Below are 21,899 nucleotides of genomic sequence, written 5' to 3' on the forward strand. Positions count from 1 at the left end.
TAGACGTGGAACGCTGATGGGGGAAATCTCATTCGCCCTCCTCATCTTGTCGTCCCAAACTTCTCTTAGTTGCATCAAAGGCTGAGGTGGGCATGAGCGGGGAGGAAACGCTCGAGGGTGTCAAACACCGTGCGAGGATGGATTGAAGATTTTTGATAATTCTGCTTTGTAGGCGGACGCTCTGACTGCTGAGCACTTCAAAACGTGTACGGGACCAGCAGTGAGGAAACCACCGCAGAGCTCGGCTGCGTGTTTTACCGAGAACTGTGTAGGAAGTTGGATTCAAAGTCACAGCTTAAGGAGTCTTATCCAAAACGAGTCAACATTTACATTGAACTCGATGGAGAGGCATGGTGGTGGCTTTGCTGCCACCACCTAGTGCCTATTTAAGGTCCTTTTTAGGACATTTTTTAGCTGAATTTGAGAAAAATCACATCTTTCTGCAGTGGATTTGGCACAGGGCAGAGGTACTGTAAGTATTAGGTGGAAACAGGGTTGGTTATGAAATACATGACTCATTGAACTGTTATTATAAGTTCTCTTTAGGTAAGATAGCAAGGTAAGATATAAGGATCTGTAATAAATGGAGCCATTACTTTTCAGACAGATAAGTACAATTTTACTTGGATTGCTCTCGAGAGATGAATGTCAGCATAAAGTGGTTGGGTTCACCTAGAACAGGCATTTCCCCATAGCGTAGCAGGTATATGTCGGAAGGTAGTGGGTTCGACGGTAGTTCAAGGGTTTTATAACATCATAGATGCTGACAGAGATGCAGAAGAATTTGATTTTGACAAAAAATAAATATGTAGATCGCAGGCAACATGCACACAGTACCAAAAATGTTCATGCAGAAATGAAGACCTCAAATTCAGATTTAAGACAATTGAATGACTTTTGAGGCCTACAATTTGTCAAATTCAATTGAAGACATTTTAAGACTTGCGATGGAAATTTTTAATGCTGCGATCCGACTACACAAATACTTTTGTCTTTCACAATGGTCAGCATGTCAGATTAGACAATCATTGGGCCATACATTTTTGCTGAGTCTTGGCCGGGAGACTGGCCACGCTACAAGTATAACCCCGACCAATCATCGTATGCTGCCTTTCACGACCTTGCGCGAGTTCATAGGCCGCCGGGGAGGAGGGTCAGGAAATTGTCAATCGCGGCTGCGGAATCGCTATGTGCGATGCTGGCGGTTCCGAACAGAAAAAGAAAAGATAGAAAAAAAACGATTGCAAACCCGTTGGCTCCCTGTGCACCCGCTCCCCGTGCGCCCGGGGAGGGGGGGGGGGGGGGGGGGCGCTGTCCCAGTTCCAAGTTCCCCCGAGGAGGGAGACGCTCCGTCAGGGGAGGGAGCCGAGTCCGTCCGGGGGAAGCAGGGAGACGGGGAGGTGGTGGAGACTGAACTGCTGTGAGAGCCGGGAAAACAAGCATGGAACCAATTCTGACTGCATGTCCGCCGCCGACACAGACTGTCCAGACGAGCAAATCTACACCCTAGAGGAGAGTGATTCCTTTCTAGATTAAACGTTTGCACGGCTGCTATTTCTCACCAACATTTATCTTTTTTTTGACTCCGTCACGGTACTCCCTCTAGGAAACGTCAAAAAGGCAGGTGTGTTGTTGCCACGAACCTGTCCTCGGTTTCGTTGCTCCAAGTTGTTTTAATAGACTAGAAAACAAAACACATTGGAAAATGTAGCTGGGTATATACAGTTTATCATCAAGTCAATGTAGGTAGGATAAGTATTAATAATTACAATAAAAGCTACAACATAAGTTGCCTAGCCAAAATATAGGCATAATTAACCATAATTAAGTTTCTGCCATCTTGAATAATATTCAAGCAGTTTCATAGCTGGGAAATTATACTAGAGATTCCAACTAGTAACTCTCTACAGTATATCCATTCACCCATCATTACAAACAGTTGCCGTTCTGTCTTATTCCCTCTTGTATTTATGAAATATTTAAAATGCAAAATTTTATTCCACATTTATTTGGTATGATTGAGAAGAGGAAATTTAAAAAAAGCATCTTGTATATATATTTTTTTGTATGAACACAATACATTGGATTTGTAGTGGCCGTGATTCCAGCCTATACACCAAGACAGACAAACTTTTAATTTCGTCATTAATATATATACTTCACATATTTCCCTCTTTACAGTTTCAGACAGGAAGTTGAACACACAATAACCACATTTGCTGCTTTATAAACATTGCCTCTCTAGTTTACATAAAACACATAATTTGTGCCATTCAATGAATTTAATGAATGAAATCAGGCGGTGGCGGTGTTATAGTTAGACCTTCAATCTACGTGTTGTCACTAAGATGTCAAATCTCAGCACAAATAAGGAAAAGAGAGACGCTATCCCAAATAAAGATTGATCCAAATTCTATATTAGTTTGGCCCGAAGTCAAGTACAGGAATGCACTATTATTAAATTAATCAATTTAGTGAAGTGCATATGAAATTAAAAAAGGCGCAGTTTTGGTTGAGATCACCTTTAAAAGTTATGTTTTTAAAAGTTTGACACTAACAAGATGCTGGTGCCTGCTTATCGGAACATAATCTTGTGTTTCTTTTATTTTTTATTTTTACATCCATAAAGCACACACTCATTCATTGATTATGGTAGGCCGCTCCACTGGGACGTTTTGGGGTCAAGTGCCTCCTTAAGGGGCATGCCAACGGAAGTTATTGAAGAGGGCTTCACATCTATTTCCTCCGTCTTGGACTCATATTCCTCTGAATGTCAAGAGAGACAGACTGGCAACCTTCTGTCTGTGACTCTGTTTTTTTAGTGTGTATGGAAATGAGTGTCTGGAGGCTCTGACCTTGGTTCAACCATCTCCATGAAAATCTTCAACCCCTTCTCCATTTCCATGACATACAGTATGCCCGTCTACAACGCTACATCCATCCATTTATTAATTTTAAATAAATTGTAGAAATGGAACATTTCATTTTGCGATATAATGCATTCCCATTATATAATCGATGTATAATAATAATAATAATAATAATAATAATAATAATAATAATAAATAAAGCTGCAGGCAGCAATACACGGGGGCCATTATCGAGTTTCCATGGAACATAGCCTCAGTTTGTGCTGTCGCTTGTCTTTACGTCAGCATTACGACTAAAACAAGTTACATTTTCAGAGTTTTCAATGAACGCAGCATCGACTCACGTAATGACGCGGGCTTATTAGAAGGTGGCTGTCGACTACCTATAGTCCACAGAGTCCTGCCTCACAGTGTTTCTACAGAAGGAAATCACGCAGTGTGGAGGTTCCCAACAACACGGTTCCATTCAAACAGACTAAACAGTGCATTTCCTTCAGAGACATTCCATCTATTTTTTAAACATTTGGGACTAAAATAAAACAAGACACGATTTTTACCCGTCGCTCTGGAGCTGCAAGCGAACTCCATGTGTCAGGACAGAAACACGGAATATGTTTTGGACTGTTTTTGACTCCTACAATTTGTGTGTTATGACTGGCTCCAATGCAGCAGGAAAAACACAGCACCGGGTGAGATGGAACAGAATGTGTTTATATTTACAAAAAGGGCAAAAGAGATAAAATATCAAACGAAACGCCCTGCCGACGTCAAGCAGGTAAGCACACACAAACACACACACACACACACACACACACACACACACACACACACACATACACACACACACACACACACACACACACACACACACACACACACACACACACACACTCACACACACACACACACACACACACACACACACACACAGTTTGCAACCACTACAGGGCGATGGAGTCTACACTCTGTAGCGCACACGATGCAAATTTGCTTTCGTAGCCACAACCTGCACATTTAGAACGCATTGGATGATGATGTCACAAAGCGTGTTACTCCACAAACTCATCTCGCTCCAAGACCCGACCTGAAGTTTCACAACATTGGCGTGTTGGCAATGCACAAATGTTCGGCTACTTCTGGTCAAATGTTGTCGGTATTTAAATATTTCCTGCTCCGTATGTGGATCGATATTGATGAAACTTGAACCACGAGATGTCTCACACTTCCCGGTTCTCACGAGACCTCAACCTTGTCCACACTTGTCCACACTGTAGCTCCAGTGGTTGTCCTGTTCCAGACACTTTTAGGACGAAAAGTGCCCAGGAGAATAATAATAATAATAAGAATAATAATAAAAATCTGAACAATAACAATAGGGTTATTGTTTAATTTTATTGTGTTATTAGGGGTCCATTCTGCAGGGATTATTATTATTATTATTATTATTATTATTATTATTATCATAATAATAATAATAATAATAATAATAATAATAATAATTAGACTAATAATAATACGAATAAGAATAATAATCTACACAAAATCTATCAAAATGGACCTGGAATTTTGGACCTGGTATTGGCCTTCCCATAATCAATTGCAATCACTAAATGCTGCTGAAGGAACTGGAACTGCATCTGCTGCCTTCAGGAAACTCAATTTCAAAATGTTCCCAGTTCCATCTGGGTGAGCAGAGGAGCCAATGGGACAAAAAGCTCATTCTTATTTAAAGGCAGAGAATATAACATATTACAAATAGTATTCCACCAAATTAAGTTTAAAAAGCCCATCAGTTGTAGAAAATTACATTCCAAACAAACGCTTGAGTTTGAGTAACCTTAAAAAAATATATAAAATCTCATGATATGAATTAAACATTGAAGTGACATTGTGCGACAAGTTGACATTACTGTAGAATAACAAATTAGCTAGAAGTGCAGCAGTTGAAATTAATAATTCATGTATACAAAGTACACTGACGCGTCAATGAAAGAAATGTAATTGTCCCGGCTGTTTCCTCGCCACAGAAATTTAAGAACCACTGTGTGATTGTTTTCATTATGGAAGGCTGTGCTGACATTAAAAACAAAAAGAACAAAAAGAACAATAAACAAACAGGAATAAAGGTCAAATATTTTCTCTTCAAATTGGGCTTTAAACGGAATGAAAACCCACAATAAATGGCAGTTCTAATATCAGTACTATCAGTCTACTGACCTAGTTTTGTTATCAACAGATTGAGTAGTAGTAAGTCGAGGTAAGCGGAATCAAATAGAAAACTTTATTGAATTTTATTCAGCTCACAAGGTACATTATATTTTCTTCAGAGAAAACGTTTGGAATGTGTGTCCCCAAAAAGTTTGTAAATCACATTTCAGATATGGATCGTAAAATTGATCGTCCCACTTCTTCAACTCCACAGTATCTAACTTTGGGCGATATTGACCAAATCACATCGCTGTATTTTTGATATGGATCATTTGACATTGGTGCTTTCATAGGATATTTACACACAAGAGAAACAATCATTAGTAATGTGGATATTGTGACGATTGATTGGAACAGCTAGAACAGTCGTATTGATCAACAATATCATATTATTTTCGAGGACTTGACGCGTGATCGGAATGACAGCTGAAAAGATCCGGGACAATTTTTTCATTATTCTTATTTTTTGTCAAATTAAAAAAAGATCCGGGGCTATTTTAGATCAGGGGCTATTCTTAAACATTCAGGGCTGAAGCCCTCGACGCCCACCCCCAACGACATCCCTGTTACCCACGACAGTGCATAATGATAGATTTTTTTAATATAAAATGGCTCACCCCACATTCTTTTATATCCAAGCCATTTGCATAACACTGAATCTACCTACTATGTACATTCTCGAGCAGCTTATTATTACATATTATTACTTTGAATTACTTTTTACTTACCAAATTCCACTGCGGGAGATCAATTGTGTACTTTCTTATCTTATCTCATATTAAACACAAAGCTCTTCACGGAGGCCTAGATGACACTGGTGGGATGGACTGACCTGCGAAGTTGAGCCGCCGGATGTGCTTGAGCAGCAGCGTTCCGTTGATGGGGTCCATCTTGGAGCACAGTCCCACCTTCCCCGGGCAGAGCTCGCCGTGCATGCTGTGCAGCGCGTGCGCCATGGCGTACACGGCGTCGATCACAAACTGCACCTTGCCCTCCTGCTCGTACGACGAGTCCTTCCCGATCCGCTCCTGGTCTGTGAAGCGCACGACATTACATACGTTATTAGAGATTAAAAGACACGCTTTTTTTTTTTTTTTTTTTAATTGAAGATGTCCCAAGAGGGGAGGTGACATCCCTCCGTCAGCGGACTCTCTCTCCCGACTTCTTGACCCATTGTCCCGAAGTCTGGGTTAATTTAGAGTGACGCTGGTGGCGATGGAGTTCGGCAATTACCCGAAAGAGAGAGAGAGCGAGGGAGAGGGATTCAAAAAGGATCTCACAAGGTGAACAGGAGGGTATTTAATGGGAGTGCAAGGATGGCGAATCCCATCCATCAGGAAGAACGGGTCCACTTTGAGGTTCAAGTGGTTTCCTTTGTGAGATCGACATGGTCCTCGTTAAGGGTAATGTGAACTCCCGTTCTTCTTTGACGATAAGGAAATGAAGATAAGGGATGGTAAGGGGAAAAAAAAAAAAAAAAAGCTTTTATGGCGCCAGAGCAAATGTGCTAGAAACCTGATCGCCTTTTGGATTTGTTTGAATAAAGAGCATACATTGAGCGTTTAGCATTTTAAAGATGGGAGATTACAATGTCCAATCAGGGCGGTGGTGCTGGCTTGGGGAGGAGGAGGATGCACTGAGCAGGAGAAGAGCAGCATATATAAGGGTCGACGGTCAAACCGACGACGATAGTTTTCTTTTTATTTAATAAGAACCTCAGAATAACTGACTGTGCCGAAAATGAGATTCCGGTCCGAATATTGTGCATCTGCTTGAGCATGGCAGCTCATCTTTTTTTCCTTCTTCCCCCCGCTGCTTTCACTGTATATTTCTTGAACACGATTCAGATCCCAGCTCTGCAGATCATCGGGAAATCCTGTGCCATATGGCCGCTGTTCAAACACGTATTCCCGAAAACTTTGCGTCAGCGGACCCCCCCCCCCCCCCCCCAACAGTGCACTGTTTAACTTGCAAAGCCTAATTGAATTCCATTCGGCAGGTGTACAAATAGTCGCAGCTCTGTCATTAGCTCATCCCTGATAATTGTTCTATTGTTAATCTAAATTGAACACGTGCATGCCTGGTTTCTTAATGGTTTTTTTTTATCGTCGGCATACAGCACGGGGGCACGGAGACGGCTTTAAGCACAGGCGCCGCCGAGGAGAGCGGCGGGTGTTTCGGGATTGGCGGCTTGTATCTCCACCCTGTCACTGAGGCCTGACAGCAATTAAGAGTTGCAAAAAGTGACGGAACAACCTCGGCATGGATTAATAAACACCTATCGTTAGTTATTACATTCAGCTCGGGAGAGGATTAGCAGAGCAGATGTCTCTCTCTTTCTCTCTCTCTCTCTCTCTCTCTCTCGCTCTCTCTCTTTCTCTCTCTCTTTCTCTCTCTCTCTGTTACTCTCTATCCCTCTCTCTTGCTCTCTCTCTCTCTCTGTCTTTCCCGCTGTCTCTCTCTGTCTTTCTCGCTCTGTCTCACTCTATTTCGCTCTCTCTCTCTCTCTCTCTCTATCTCTCTCCCTCTCTCAGTCTGTATCTCTTTCTCTCTATCCCTCTGTCTCTCTGTCTCTCTCTCTCATCTCTATCCCTCTTTCTCTGTCTCTCTCTATCACTGTCTTGCTCTCTCTCTCTTTGTCTCTCTCGCCATCTCTATCCCTCTCTCTCTGTCTCTCTCTATCCCTCTCTCTCTCTCTCTCTCTCTCTCTCTCTCGCTCTCTCGAAGGGAACAGCTGCAAAAACAAGAAATGAGGAAAATAAACAGTGAAATCTTGAACGGCAGGACATGTCCTGTCACAAAGGTCAGGATTAAATTCGGACTCATCTAAGTTTGAAAGGACGTTTTGTTTTGTTTTGAATTGTTTGTTTGTGGGGGTGTTTTTTTTCTTTACAGCTCCAGAATGGCGACCGGAACATTATGTTAAAGTCAGGAGCCGTGGTCACCAAAACTCTCCAAATATTGTTGAGTTACATGGAAATAGTTGCCTGTTTTGTTTTTAACTGATGTCATTGGAAGAAAAGCCTGCAGTTCTATTGGAGGTGATGTGCAGCGGCGCTGATATGCACTTTCTAGTTAATTGTGAAAGGCAGAGCCCATTCAGTCAGGAAGGGGAAAAAACTCACTAAGGGGCAATGCATTTCCTTCTATGGCTTTTGGAAAAGTGCCACGCCCTCCATTTAAAAAGTACAGCTCATTGTGAGCAGCTCGCACACAGGCGCCCTTTCCAACTTGTTTCCGATTCGCAAAGTCAAGACAACACAGTTTAAAAGATTTGCCGAGATAACAATGTGCTTTGGTTACCGCCGGGCATTCGTAATCAGACACCCCAGTGTAGTGGAGGGTATCTACAAGTATACACATATGTATACTTGTATGTACTCTTACGGTCGTTTAATAATACTAACCTTTATTTGAATAACACCTTTTATACACAATATGAAGCTCTATGAAAACCCTAAGGGTGACAAGATTTTTTTTTAATTGCTTCTTCTTCTTCTTCTTCTTCTTCTCATTATTGTTATTATTGTTAATAGAAATGTTGTTATCATTATTATATTATTTGTATATATTATTATATATAAGGTAACCACGTGAAGTGAAGGAGTGAGACACGGGATGCTGGCCGCATTGGCTCGCCACGCCAACTAGCAGCGGCACCTGAAGCTCTCTCCTCCCAACTCACAATTTTTGCTCGCAAATCAAAACAAAAAATCGATGGAATGACGGCTCGTAACTCGGAAAAGCTCGTATGCTAGTGGACTCGTAACTCAAGACTGTTAAGCCTTGTTTTTCTATGCTACTTTTCCATTTGCACAACAATGCACCAACAATCAGTTAGACTAATTCCTTGTATATGAAAATGTGCTTTCCAATGTACCAACAAACAGATTCTGTTTGACGGATTGTCATATTGACCCCCCCGACGATCCCCCCGAAGTCAAATCCAGTGGATGAAGGCTCAGCTGCAAAGGGTGCCGAGGAGGCATTAGCGGAGTGACCATTATAAAACAATTATAAACTATATAAAATGATATAGCAATGACTTGGAGCATCATTGCTGTAATCTATAATCCGAGGTGCTTAAAACGTCCATTCAAACGTTTGCTGAAGTGTCTCTGAGGACACTGTGATGGAAGCCATGTTCTGTGTGGAGTTTGCATGTTCTCCCTGTGTTCACATGGGGTTTCCTCCACCTCACGTCAGTAAGGACCCCCACCAAAAACATGCACCCATCATCGTCTGACCAGCGATGGACGCTTATCACCTGGTCCCCGGGCCTGTCCACGAATGCTGCCCACTGCTCCTGGCTGTGCCCCCGGAGGAAGGACAAGCCAGGATGGGTTAGACGCAGAGGCCTAATTTCACCGGCCACCATCCAAAGCGTGTGCATGTGTGTGTGTGCGTGCATGTGTTGTAGTGTGGTGTGTTGCGTGACGATTAAAGATTGTTCTTCCTTCCTTCTTCTTCCAAAACGTCTCCTGCATTAAACAGCGACAGCTAAATTAACATTCAGCGTTGGTGATAGCCTCCGTCCACTGAGTCCTGCAGCCGATGGTATTACAGTTATTTAAAAAGTGACTGTGTATCTCTACCCTCCCCCGTTGTGCCGCAGGTATTGTCTCATGTTTTCAGCAACATTCGCCGATTACAATCCTGCGCCGCTCGCCGATGGCTTTTCTCCGCCGCCTCTTTATCTGGTCTTCATTCTGGACCTGTTGACTTTCAGCAATCCATATCAAGTCACTTCAGAGAGCCCATCTCCGCTTATCATTCAGCAGCCGTCCCCAATAAGGGCTCAAGCAATTTCAGTCGCCACTCCAATTTGAAAGGGTTCTAGCCCCTAATTCTGCCTCTCTTAAAGCGTCTTCCATTAGCTATACATCTGCGGCTCCCATTGCCGAAGACCAAAGGCATCTTAATGTCCCTGATTATTTTGCGACTCTTTGAAATGCGTGAATTAGAGCTGAAGGTTACAGCTCTGTAATCAAGGGCCACCGGGGGCCTGATTGGAAGGAGATTGTCGAAGTTTGGCAAGACGGACAGAGGAGCGGTGTTACTGTCGAACAGCGACTTTGTATTGTGTCTTCTGCTTACTCTTTCCATTCTCTCTCTCTCTCTCTCTCTCTCTCCCCCTTTCTCTCTGTCTTGTCGGTGTGTCGGCACACTCCCACACATTCTTGAATTTGGCTTTTCACCTTCAGAAGAAATTAATTGTGATTATGTGAGCGGCAGCAGCGGAGTGAGGAGTGTTTCCCACTCGGAGCCGTCACTCGAGGCTGTTTTGTGACAGCATTTCGTGTCCCAGCGACGCCTTTTTTCTCATGATTGGCCACGGGCCACACTGGCGTCTTTATCCAAAATATAAACTGAATCCGCACTGATCCTTTACTTTTTAGGGTAAGTGAACAAAGAAAAATATTATATTAATATATTATAAATGTATAAATATATTAACAAATATTTTTTTATAAATCAATGGTTCATTTTGTTCATATTATTTAATCATATATTGAATTATTTTAATTAATCAACATGATTTTTGAAATATATTTTAATTCGTTCAAAGAACTACTTGTAGTTGGCTATTTTTATTCAATTTTTAGAAAAAATACTATCAGAATTTCAGATAGTTTCAGAATTTATGTAATCCAATGGCTCCAATGTTTTAAGAATTTGCAATGAAGTAAATCTTAATATCACACAAAATATTCAATCCTGTCCACTGAAGCAAACTAAGCAACTTAAACTGAAAGAGAAATAACTTTCATTGATGTTGATTGAAATCCTTATAACTATGCTGCGTCTATGAAAACTATATAAAAATGTGGTTGCAATTCGGTTTCCAGCTGATATATTTTGAATATTTAAGTCACTTTCTGCACATTGAGCAAATTTTCCTCACATTTGAGACAGAAATCAATGTAAAGCAACATATTATATGTAATTGTTAACAATATGTTTATATGTAAAAAATAAATGTTAAATGTCGAATCTAAATGTTACATTTAGATCTATATGTTACACCTAAATGTTAAATCAAAATCGAAATGTTTAATTTAAATGTTAAATCGAAATTGAAATGTTTAATTTAAATGTTAAATCAAAATCGAATTGTTTAATTTAAATGTTAAATCCAAATCTAAATGTTAAATCAAATTTTTCAATCTAAATCTAAGTGATAATGTTAATACAAAATACATGGATTATCAAGGCAAAAAAAAAATCCCATCTACTGATAGGTCTGTAGCCTCGTCCGGCATCTTGGGCGTGCTGTGAAATTCCGCAGTGTCATTGCGTCAAGTCCTACCTCCTGAACGCTCTGTCCAGGCTCCGCCCCTCGTCTAAACCAAACAGATGAATTCCAGGTAGTGTTAACATGTATGACACGGACAATCTCCATTTTCAAGGTTCAAGAGAATCAAGAGGTTTATTTGCTACATGTGTGAAAGGGAAATTCTGGACAATGTCCGGATAATCAGGTCCGGACATTTTCCAGACATTGTCCAGAGTGCATGTGTGAAAGCAGCTTTAGATTTAGATTTAACATTTAGATTTAGATTTTACATTCAGATTTCAATTTATCATTTAGATTTATATTTAACATTTAGATTTATATTCAACATTTATATTTTACATTTGCATTTAATATTTATATTTAACATTTAACATTTATTTTTTTACATATAAACATATTGTGAACAATTACATATAGCATGCTGTTTTACATGAATTTCTGTCTTAGATTTGAGGAAAACTAGCTAAATGTGAGGGGAGTGAATATTCAAAATATATCAATATATCACCAAATTTTTACATTCTGCACTCCATATAAAACTGCAATTGAATATACTGCAACTGTTTATGTTTATTTAAAGGGGCAATAGACAGCTTTTCAACTTTCCCCTAGTATTTTCAAGTGGTATTATTGTTTACATCGCTGTCACATAGCAGTTTCTTTGTAAGAAATTGAACATTTCAAAAGAAATAACGGTTGGCCACGCTGGCCCGGTATTACGTCTCCATTAGTGACTCAAGAAAAACATGCACAAAAGGAACTTTCCCCATGTCGGTAAGCAACACTGTGACCCCCGTTCCACTGTGCAGTTACCCGTTTCTCCAAACAAAACCAATAATAACCACTTTTTTTGTGTGTGTGTTTTTATTGTAGATGTATTTATCGTAACAAAAAAAGTCACAATGTTACACCTTTTTTTTTGGATAATTGGGGGTCAACCTGAGCGATTGGCCTCAGAATCCCTACTGGATCAACAGATCCAGTATTGAGAGAATAGCTGCAGCCGACCTCCGCCCATCGAGCTGCTGTTGTCTTAAAATATAATGGAGTTCTTGAAGGATCTTCTTGAGGTAAATAAAAAAATAAAAAATAAAAAACCCGTGGAAAATTTGAAGTACAAAGTTTCCACAACGACAAACCGGTCCCTGCCTCGCCATCTCACTTCGCTCCCACATTATTAATTCTTAATCTGAGACTGATTGGATGGAGCTATGCTGTAACTTGCAGCTCCTCTCCTGCTTAATCAATATTAGGTTTACATCTGTCTCATTCATAGATGAAAGACCCAGCTCCTTCTATTTCTACGTGTCGCTCATGCACTCTGTCCGTCTTTGATCATCCCGAGCATCCCCGTGCTCTAAAGAGACATTGATTATTCTACCGCCACGCCGCACACACCCGCGCCTTACACGGGGGACCGATGTTGGGTTTGGCGGCAGCTGGAGAGCCGCGCCGCAGCCTTAAGTAGATGCCGAGCAGCACCCGTCACAGCAGGCAGAGAGGATAATAAAGTTTTGAGACCGGCACGACGACGGACAATTTCATACACACACCCCCTCCCCCAAAAAAGAAACAGCTGTGAAGGCCACGGTGAGCCGGGGTGAGCAGCCACCGCATCGCGCAACCGGAGTGTTTTCAGATATCTCACATTGTGTGTATGGTGTCCCCGAGGGGTATTGTGAGGCCTCTGATATGACGGTACCTAAAGTAAGTAAGTAAAAAGCTAGACGTTCAATGCACATTCCATGCACATAAAACTGGGAACACATTGTTATAGATTTAGCTGTTTGTTCAATTCAATCGTATCCCACCTCAATATGCTATGCAAACAGCGTCTCGACGCCCCAGTGGATCACAGAAGGGACCCGAGTGTTCACACTGATCCAGTGTGATCTTCTGGTGAGAAGGTTACAGCAATCGTCCAGGGCAGCGAGATGTAAATAGTCTGTCTTTATTGAGTGGGGGAGATGTGCTAGGTACACGTCGTCTGACAGAATGACTCATCCGAGAGTTAGATTAAATTGCCCCGCCTGAATTTACGCTGTAAGCCATTTTTGATAAATATTTGCTTGTTGCGAAAATTGACCATGATATATCGGCCGGGGGGGTTCGCCACTGTTGTTGATCAGTCAGTCCCTCAGTCCACTGTGATCTCGATGCCCGCTGAGGTTTCAAGCTCTCAGATGAGTAAAGTCCGGTCCAGACTCGAGGAGGTAATGCCCCAGACCTGTCAACCTTCACTCATAAGCTTAATCCCCTGAGCTAGAATGCATATATACCAAAACTGGTTTCATTTTTCTTTGGGAAAGCATGGACAAACAGTCAGCTCCAACCGACCGGATTTGCAACAACTCTCCGCCACGTAGGCTGAGAAGCCTCATGGAGGAGGAGCACCAGGTTTGGCGATGTTGGTGCAGTTTCTATGGCTTCCTTTAGGGGGTGCCTATTTGTAAGCAATTGTCCCATGTTACTGATGGGTTAGGGTGGCAATTTCCATAACACCAAAAAGAAGGCCACTTGGGGGGGGGGGGTAAGAGAGTGACTGAGCGAGTGTTAAGGGAAGGTATACTACCACATAGTTGATTTTTATTAATTTATTTATCATATACCATTAGATAAAGTATAAAATAGGACTGACCTAAAAAAGAGGACAAATGAGCGTCCAGCTCAATGCCACCCTGGTAGACGGACAAAAGCAGACTGTACGACCTATAACCGGACGTATGGCCACCCTACTGATGGCAGCTCTAAGTGCTGTAGGCAGACTGTATAGTCCATTTCATTTTAAAAGCAGCTCCACCAGTAAAAAGAGACCAGTTCCATCAACTGCGTTTGTAGGGGGACTGGCGTATGTACAAAGCTATTTTTCTCCCACTCTTCAAACCTCAGGATCGGATCACAAAAACAATGACATTTGTTTAAGATAATCTGAACAAGCAATGTGCAACGATTAGTTCGGCTTCACTCGCATTTTATGTAGCTATGAACACAGCTATGACCATTTTTTTCAAACTAAATTAGCACGCTAGCGGAGCAATTCAAGAGTGAATGCGACTCGAGAGCTTTTCAAAATTATCATTCAAATGTCTGTTTATGTGGTGCAAAGGAATATACAGTATATATATATATATATATATATATATATATATATATATATATATATACATATATATATATATATATATAGTATATAATATTGAAAATTCCTTTCTGTGTGAAAAAAAAATCTGTATACTAAATAGGTATGTTTTTTATTTATTTTTTATTTGGTGAGACCAACCGTGTTACCATGACAGCTGGATTAGCATAATACCTTAAGACGAGGTTTTAAGAAGATATATATAAACAAATGACTGTTGCATTAACAAACACAGTCTTTGCAGCAGGGTGGGTGGAAGGGATTACCTCAAATCACCTCAAATTCACGCCTTAACACCATGTATTGACAAGTGGTTTCCCCAAAACGCAAAATATTTTTTTCTCTCTCTGTGTCTTCTTGGCTATCAAAGGTAAAACATGTAAGAAATATATATATATATGGAAAAAGTATATATATATGGAAAAAGTAAGTACTGTTGGAACATACAGAATGTTACCATAGCCATCAGCCGGACCAGGAGATAATTTTAAAGGTTTCTCATCGTGTAATTTGAATTTTCCATAGCCCAGAAAGAGAGACAATATTATAAATCAAAAAATATGAGGTATCATCAGGACAATTGTCAGGATTAACGTAAAATATGTGTCTGTAGGTGAATAAACCCAAGTTCCTAGTATAAAGCTAGTACGCAATTTGACACTGGTATAATCGTTGAAAGTTGCAATTTTGTAGGCTAGATTTTAGATACGGTATGTTATCAAACAATTGCTTTGGAGGAATATATATCATTAGACTATCCTCATAATTCAATTTTACATCTATATCAGACCCAAACACAGAACCAACCTGCATGTTGACCCCTCACCATTGACAAATTCCTAGAACAAACAAATTAAGCCTTAAATGGTATAGATAAGAATATGTGCTGCAGGGAAAAAAACAAACAAACAAACAAACAAAGAAAAAACCTCAAGGGAAATCCCTTCTGCAATGAGAATTTTGACCTGTATCCTCTATACCTCAATGGGGCAGCTTAATTGGCGGTTTAAATCTCCCTAAAACGCGCAGACTGAGCCTTCCGCAGCTGGATAATGCACAGTGTTGAGCCCGCGCTAAGCCCTGCGTGTGTTATCTCCAGGTGGGTAAACAGTCCACACTCAGCAGAAACATGCCGCAGCGCTGCAAGGGGGCAGTGGGATGAACCCCTTTTTTTTTTATATTGAATGTACTGTAGGCCTATAGCCAAACTGCTCTGTAGTGTGCAATGTTGTCAAAACTCTTTCACCATGAGCTAAATGTGTCACTCCAACTCCAGCACATAAAAACAGCGGCGTCAAAAAGAAATTATAAGGAGGAAAAAAACAATAAAATAAAAGGGAAAAAGGTAAAAGGGAAGAAACACATTAACTAGGACTTTTCCGGAGGGAAAGGATATCTTACTTGTGCACTTTTTCAGCCCGGACCCTTTCTTCAAAGCGTGACGGCTGAGTTTGCAGTTGAAGTTGTTCTCCCAGAACTCGGCAAACCAGATATTCCTCCTGTTGTTCTCCAGGGTGCGGCTGATGAAGTAGCGATCAAACCCTGGACAGATCAGTGTTGTCATCCTCAGTACAACCTGATGTGTCTCGCTGATCAGGAGGCGTGCCTCCAGCTTTATTTTAATAATTAGTTTGTTTAAATTTTACTGCAATGAAAAAAAGGAGTGGTGGAAGAAGAGCTCAGACCTTTTACTGAAAGTACCCTGACCCACAAAAAAGTACTCGTGCAAAAGTGTAGTGCCACAATGACGTTTCTACTTATGTTACGGTAACTAAGGACTTGCTCGAAAAAGTTGCAAACATAAAAATATTTGCCCCGATATAACAGAGCCTATAATACACTGGAAAAAAACCCCAATTGGGGTTTAATTCATTGAACCTATATTTTCTTTTCATTTCCTCAACTTAAAATGTGTACCTTAATTCCTCAATATCAAGCTGAGAAGTCCAATGATTTTTATAAATGGAAGTATATTTTTACGCTGATCCAATGCCTCATCTGTGTTTTTTTTTTGTTGTTTAATTTGTTTTGTAACAGATGAGTGAATGCCTATACATTCATTTTACAATAAAATAGGTGGTGTCACAGTAACTTATAAGGATACGGACTTGATGAATCACTGAAGAGTAGTTTCATAGATTGAGTCCATGATTGTTTTAAAAAGTGAGTAAAGTCAGTCCAAGAAATGTACAAGGGTATGCGCCAAGGGGTGCCCCCATCGCTCCCTCCCCAACGGTACTGACTGTGCCCACGGCGCGCCTGTGATGGGGAGCCCGTCATTGGTCCCCCAAAAGTTTTGCATACAGCGGTAAAATGGCTTGAGCCTGCTTAGGCCAAGCCCCTGATGTGTTTGCATCCTAGCAACACCCTGCTTTCTACCCCTTATAAAAAGACATATAATATGTTTCCCCCCTCACCTCGAATGGACTGGCGTTTGGGCAGGATGGTGACGGCTCCTTCCGCCATCGCCTCCTGGTCCAACACCGGCGAGATCTTAGAGCCCCAGCTGTCTGAGCCCACCCAGATGAAATGACCCGTCTGGTTCGCCTTTTTGGCAGCATGCAGCAGCCTCCTGAAACGAAAAAAGAAAAGAAAAAAGCCACAGAAACAGATGTTATGAAGGATAAGGTCAGCCGCATTACAAGCACTGCCTTTGATAGGGTGTTTTTTTTTTTTATTCTCCCCTCTGCGGCGTGGAGTTACTTTGAAATGTGTCCTCTGTCCAATGAAACCCTGTGTGTATCATGTGTAAAAAGCGGGGTGCCAGCAGCACGTCGTCACGCTGTCTTACCGGATATCGTCCTCGCTGGCGAAAAGTATCACCACCCTGGCGTTGGGGTTTTCTCGGAGCCGCCGGATGACCTTGTCGAACTCGCCCTGTTTGGGCTCCCGGGGAATCTTGACAGACTGGGAGATGCACACGCCTCCTGCAGATCCCAAAACATTTAAAAGAAAGTACAATTACACATTGCCTATCTATTTGGAGAGAGGGGAAGGTATAGTCAAAGTTCCATTAGAATAAATTGGTGAATTAATAATAACTAAAAACAAATCAAGAGCTGAGATTCAGGACCTATAATTGTGTGTCTAATGTACTGAAAAAGGCCGTAAACTATTGTGAGGATTATTAGAAAATGATAAGAAAATTAATTCATTTATTCATGTAGAGCAGTTTGAGTTGCATATTGTGTATGAAGTTTTTATGAATAATACTACTACTAATAATAATAATAACAAATACAACACATAAAATGTGTTAGCTATGTTGATAGAGTTTCTTATCCTTCCTCTATTATATTTATAATTTGCTAGGACATAATTTGTTACTAAGCAGTTGATTTCCATACAAATGGAAAGCAATCACATACCAATGTGTCACAGCAATGTCTGACTGGTTTGATTTCCAACTGAGCACAATGGGAAATTAAATGTTTTTATACTGTATAAAACTTCCTAATTTTAAGGCTGTGCTTCTCCATTAAGAGCAGTTTTTTATTAAGAAACCACCACCTTGGGGAACAATAAATATTCAAACAATAAACAAGTAAGAAATAATAAAAACACTGTGACTGGCAGTGACAATAATGAATTAAAATTGTCAAAGACTTGAGTCCATTTGGTCTATTCTAAATTTGTAATCTGCTTATACAATCTGGAACAAGCTTTGATGGACACTCTCCTCCATTTTCAGGCTATAGCCTTTTCATTTCAATAAATTAAGTCTGAGATAGCCTCATAAAAAGCGTGATGTCGTTCAGGACTCACATTCTTTGAGCCGCAGATCAAGCCCGGTCCTTTATTTCGCCAAGAACACTATTATTTCCTCCTCATCGTACCTTTGAAATGGAACCACAACTCTTAATTGTGTCAATTTAATTGAAATATAATCAGATTTTAAAAGATGGGGTCCCTTTGTCATGTCTCAGCTAATGAAATTAAGGACGCCGGGAGGGAGGGGATCGCAGCCACCTCCTGGGACGACTAAGAAATCGAAGCTAAAATGCACCGCCGAAAATGTTGCGAGATGAGTGAAAGACTAAAACGCTCACTGCACAAACAGTTCCCTTTACTTAAGTCAACAGGCAAGGTCAAAACTGGGAGATCAGACACTCAGGGTAAGAAATCTGACAAGGGGCCAGCAGGGAATCCAAGTTCCAGGAAGCAAACTGAAAATCGGGGAGGGGAGGCGCTTGACAAAACACACACGACAATCTGGCGGCAAACAAAGGCAAGGGGACCAGCATATATGCTGAAGGACTAATAAGGGAATGAGCTGCAGGTGAGGAGACGGGCGGTGAAACTAGGTGACGGGAATGTGATGGCGAGAGGGAGCGACAGGATCCGAAATGACAGGAGAGTTAGTGACATGGCAAAATAACAATAACCTAGATGTAATGTAGTAATGTTATATTTAGGGGAATTCGTGACATATACCGTATAATTGGAACGTGTATAATGTGAATATTCGGATATCGTCACAGGGTTGAAACACTGGAGGCATGTCACAATTGTATTCTACTCTATTCAGTGACCAGAAAAATAATGTGAATGCTGCAGTCCCATGTCCGCCATTGAGATGGCGGACATGGGACTTGACGATCGTGTGACTGCTTCCTTTGAATCCCTTTTTTAAATGTAATGAGATTTTGTCGCAACGGGAATCGGTCTCTTAAAAGAGAACATAAAATATTATGTCGCGCAGCTGAAGCGGGGCCTCTCAAACGCCAGGTCCCCCACACTGAGACACGTGTGCGAGCTTGTTTATTCATGTCCTGCAGTAGTTTGAAACCTACACTACCAAATGAGCTAAAAAAAAAACAAAAAAACGGCATTCTGGGTTATTCTGGGGTTCGCTGGCCTCACAGAACTTAAAACCAGTGACAAAGTGGAAAAAGCCGCAAGAGATATCTGGTCCTCAATATCTGAAAGGAAAAATAACATTACTGTGTTCATGTCTGCAAGTTATCTGAAAATCGAATCAGCTTCTTCCTTATCTCCAATGATTTCTAAATGTATAAATTTGACTTTTTCAGTAATTCATGCTTAATATAAAATATCCTGTGCAACATGCATGCTCAGATTTGAGGCAAAATTAACCCTTTACAAACTCATCTATCGTGTAAAACTCTGAGGATGGTCAGCCAGCATAACCGGTGGTGGAAAAAGTAGTGGAATGCCCCACTTGAGTAAAAGTAGATATCTTAATACGAGTGTAAAAGTCTTAAAGTAGCTGATATTAAAGGCCACACTTTGATTTTATTCTGGTTGCCTATATTTCCGTATTTTGGGGTAAGCATGTGAGCCACTTCAGTGGGTGAGACGCATCTTTCACTCTGACATAAGAAAACATTTGTTGTAAACGTGGCCCCGGGTGTTGGTCTCCATCAGTCGTAGCAGGTGCAGGTGGAGCAGCATCACCGCTGCAGGAGGCCGTCGCTGTGGGCGTGGCTTTCCAACACGCTGCTCTAGTTGTGGCTCTCTGGGACACGCCTGTGCCAGTTCTGTAGCAACACCGCAAATACTAGACTGAACACGGGCAGGGTTGCCAGGTCTCCATGACAAACCCAGCCATCCACCAACCGGCCGACAAAGAAAAAAAAAATACAGCCTGCTTCAACAGTTAAAAAGTAGGCCAATTCCACGGGAAAACTGCAGACCCGGCAACTCGGAACAGGGCCCCAGAGTGTTTCTTTACACTCAGCTCGCTGCTGGATTTAACGTCATTGACTCCCAGTTTTCCTCCCATTTTATTTTGTAGTGAGTAAAGAAGGTGTTCAGGGAAAATGTATCAGCGTAAAGAAAACTAGTAAACCTTTTGGGGGCTAAATGTAGCTCTAAGTCAAAGTAAAAGTAGACGGAAATTTAATAACTCAAGTAAAGTTCAGGTACTCCCCAAAAAAATACTTAAGTACAGTAACAAAGAATTTTTCCTTCATTACTTTAATCTACTGGAAATAATGTAACAGTAAAATAACAATGTTGTGGACGTGTTGGTAAAGTCGATTTTAACCGATGCCAGTAGCAGTATTGGTCCATTCCAAGCAAAGAACAGTATGATGAACAATCTCATAAAGAGCATTTTCATAAGACAATTAACAGCACTGAGAGAAAAAAAGCCACATTCTTTGTAGCACTTACATGTGTCACAACGTGTCCTTGGCCACTTGAAGGACGCCTACTCAACCGGCGTCCTCCACGTAAGCCGAAATACGTACTCATTCGTGTGCCAACAGCATCATATTAAAGTCTGGTCGGGAAATTGAGAAAGTCTCCCAGGATTTATTATTTATAAGTAAAGTATTTACCCAAAACATCCAGTTTTTACAAAAAAAAATAATAAAATCCAATAGCAGCGGAAAGCAACGGGAGACGTGTGTGACACGTCGCGGGATACACAGGTCTTTTGTTTCATTCAATAAGGAAAGGGAGCAAAGCAAATACATACAAATACAAAAAAAACAACACTTTTTTAATGTGTTTTGTTTGGAGACATGGGAACCCAAATGCGCAGTGGACGGGAGATCGCTCCCTCCTGCCCCGATCCACGGGATGGTGGAGAGTGTCTCGACCCGTATACGGCACACCGCTGTCGAGGGTAGAATAAACTCCATTCCAATTCTCTTTTGAGCTACGTTAACGTTTTTCATTTTCCATGCAAGTGGGAAAATCAGGAAAATAAATAATCTGTTCAGCCTGAACCCTGCGCGAACAGTATACAGGCGCCAAAATTTCAGTCTGTATTGTTTTGATTTTGCCCTCACGCCAAGGTCTTCGCATTAAGGTCTTTGCAAACGGAAATAATAACGCGTTTATTTGCATATAGAGCGGGGAAGTGAGAACCGATCACAAGTGGTTAGCAGAGATGCATGTGGAGACGCATTCTAACGCCAGGCGTGGACCGACGTACATGGAGCCGTCCGCTTGTGATGGGATCACCCGAGACGCACGTCAGCGCCTGGTGTAAACAGGGCCCGTGACTTCTCAATGCGAACTTTTCCGGCTCCTGAGTCAAAACCTCTCCTTTGCACGGGAGCCAAAAACGCAGGAACTGTGTAATTTCTCTGAAGCGGTTCTTTGACATGAAACCATGAAAAGCTACAAATAGCTTTTTGCACCTTTCATCAAATAGGAAAGGGTCAGTGTCAGGGATCTGACCGCCGCTGACTCCGCAGACGCAGCAAAACAAAATGGATGTCTTCAGCTCATTCACACTCGAGTCACATATCTCACGAATCGGGAGGTCTCGGGGGCCGTTGGCGGCAGCGCAGTACTTTAACTGTCTCTTAAACGTAAACACTCTCAGCTCACATAGGCTGGGAAAAGAAACCTGTGGATTGGACGACTTGGATTATCCTTTGGCTGTGTCTTTTGTCGCCGTTCCTAT

General features: G+C 41.3%; 1 protein-coding gene across 1 annotated transcript in view; it reads right to left on the bottom strand.

Moving 5' to 3' along the window:
* Window positions 1–21,899, bottom strand: part of LOC307231067 (metabotropic glutamate receptor 4-like) — a 153,771-nt gene that overhangs the window by 22,372 nt on the left and 109,500 nt on the right. Inside the window, exons 3-6 of the mRNA XM_080001616.1 lie at window positions 17,307–17,442; window positions 16,933–17,087; window positions 15,917–16,057; window positions 5,911–6,111 (exon numbers count right to left, since the gene is read on the bottom strand). Of these exons, the coding sequence (XP_079857742.1) occupies window positions 5,911–6,111; window positions 15,917–16,057; window positions 16,933–17,087; window positions 17,307–17,442 (633 nt within the window). The remainder of the gene's footprint in view (window positions 1–5,910; window positions 6,112–15,916; window positions 16,058–16,932; window positions 17,088–17,306; window positions 17,443–21,899) is intronic.

The sequence above is a fragment of the Zeus faber genome (genome assembly GCF_960531495.2).
Source record: "Zeus faber genome assembly, chromosome: 5".
NCBI lineage: Eukaryota > Metazoa > Chordata > Actinopteri > Zeiformes > Zeidae > Zeus > Zeus faber.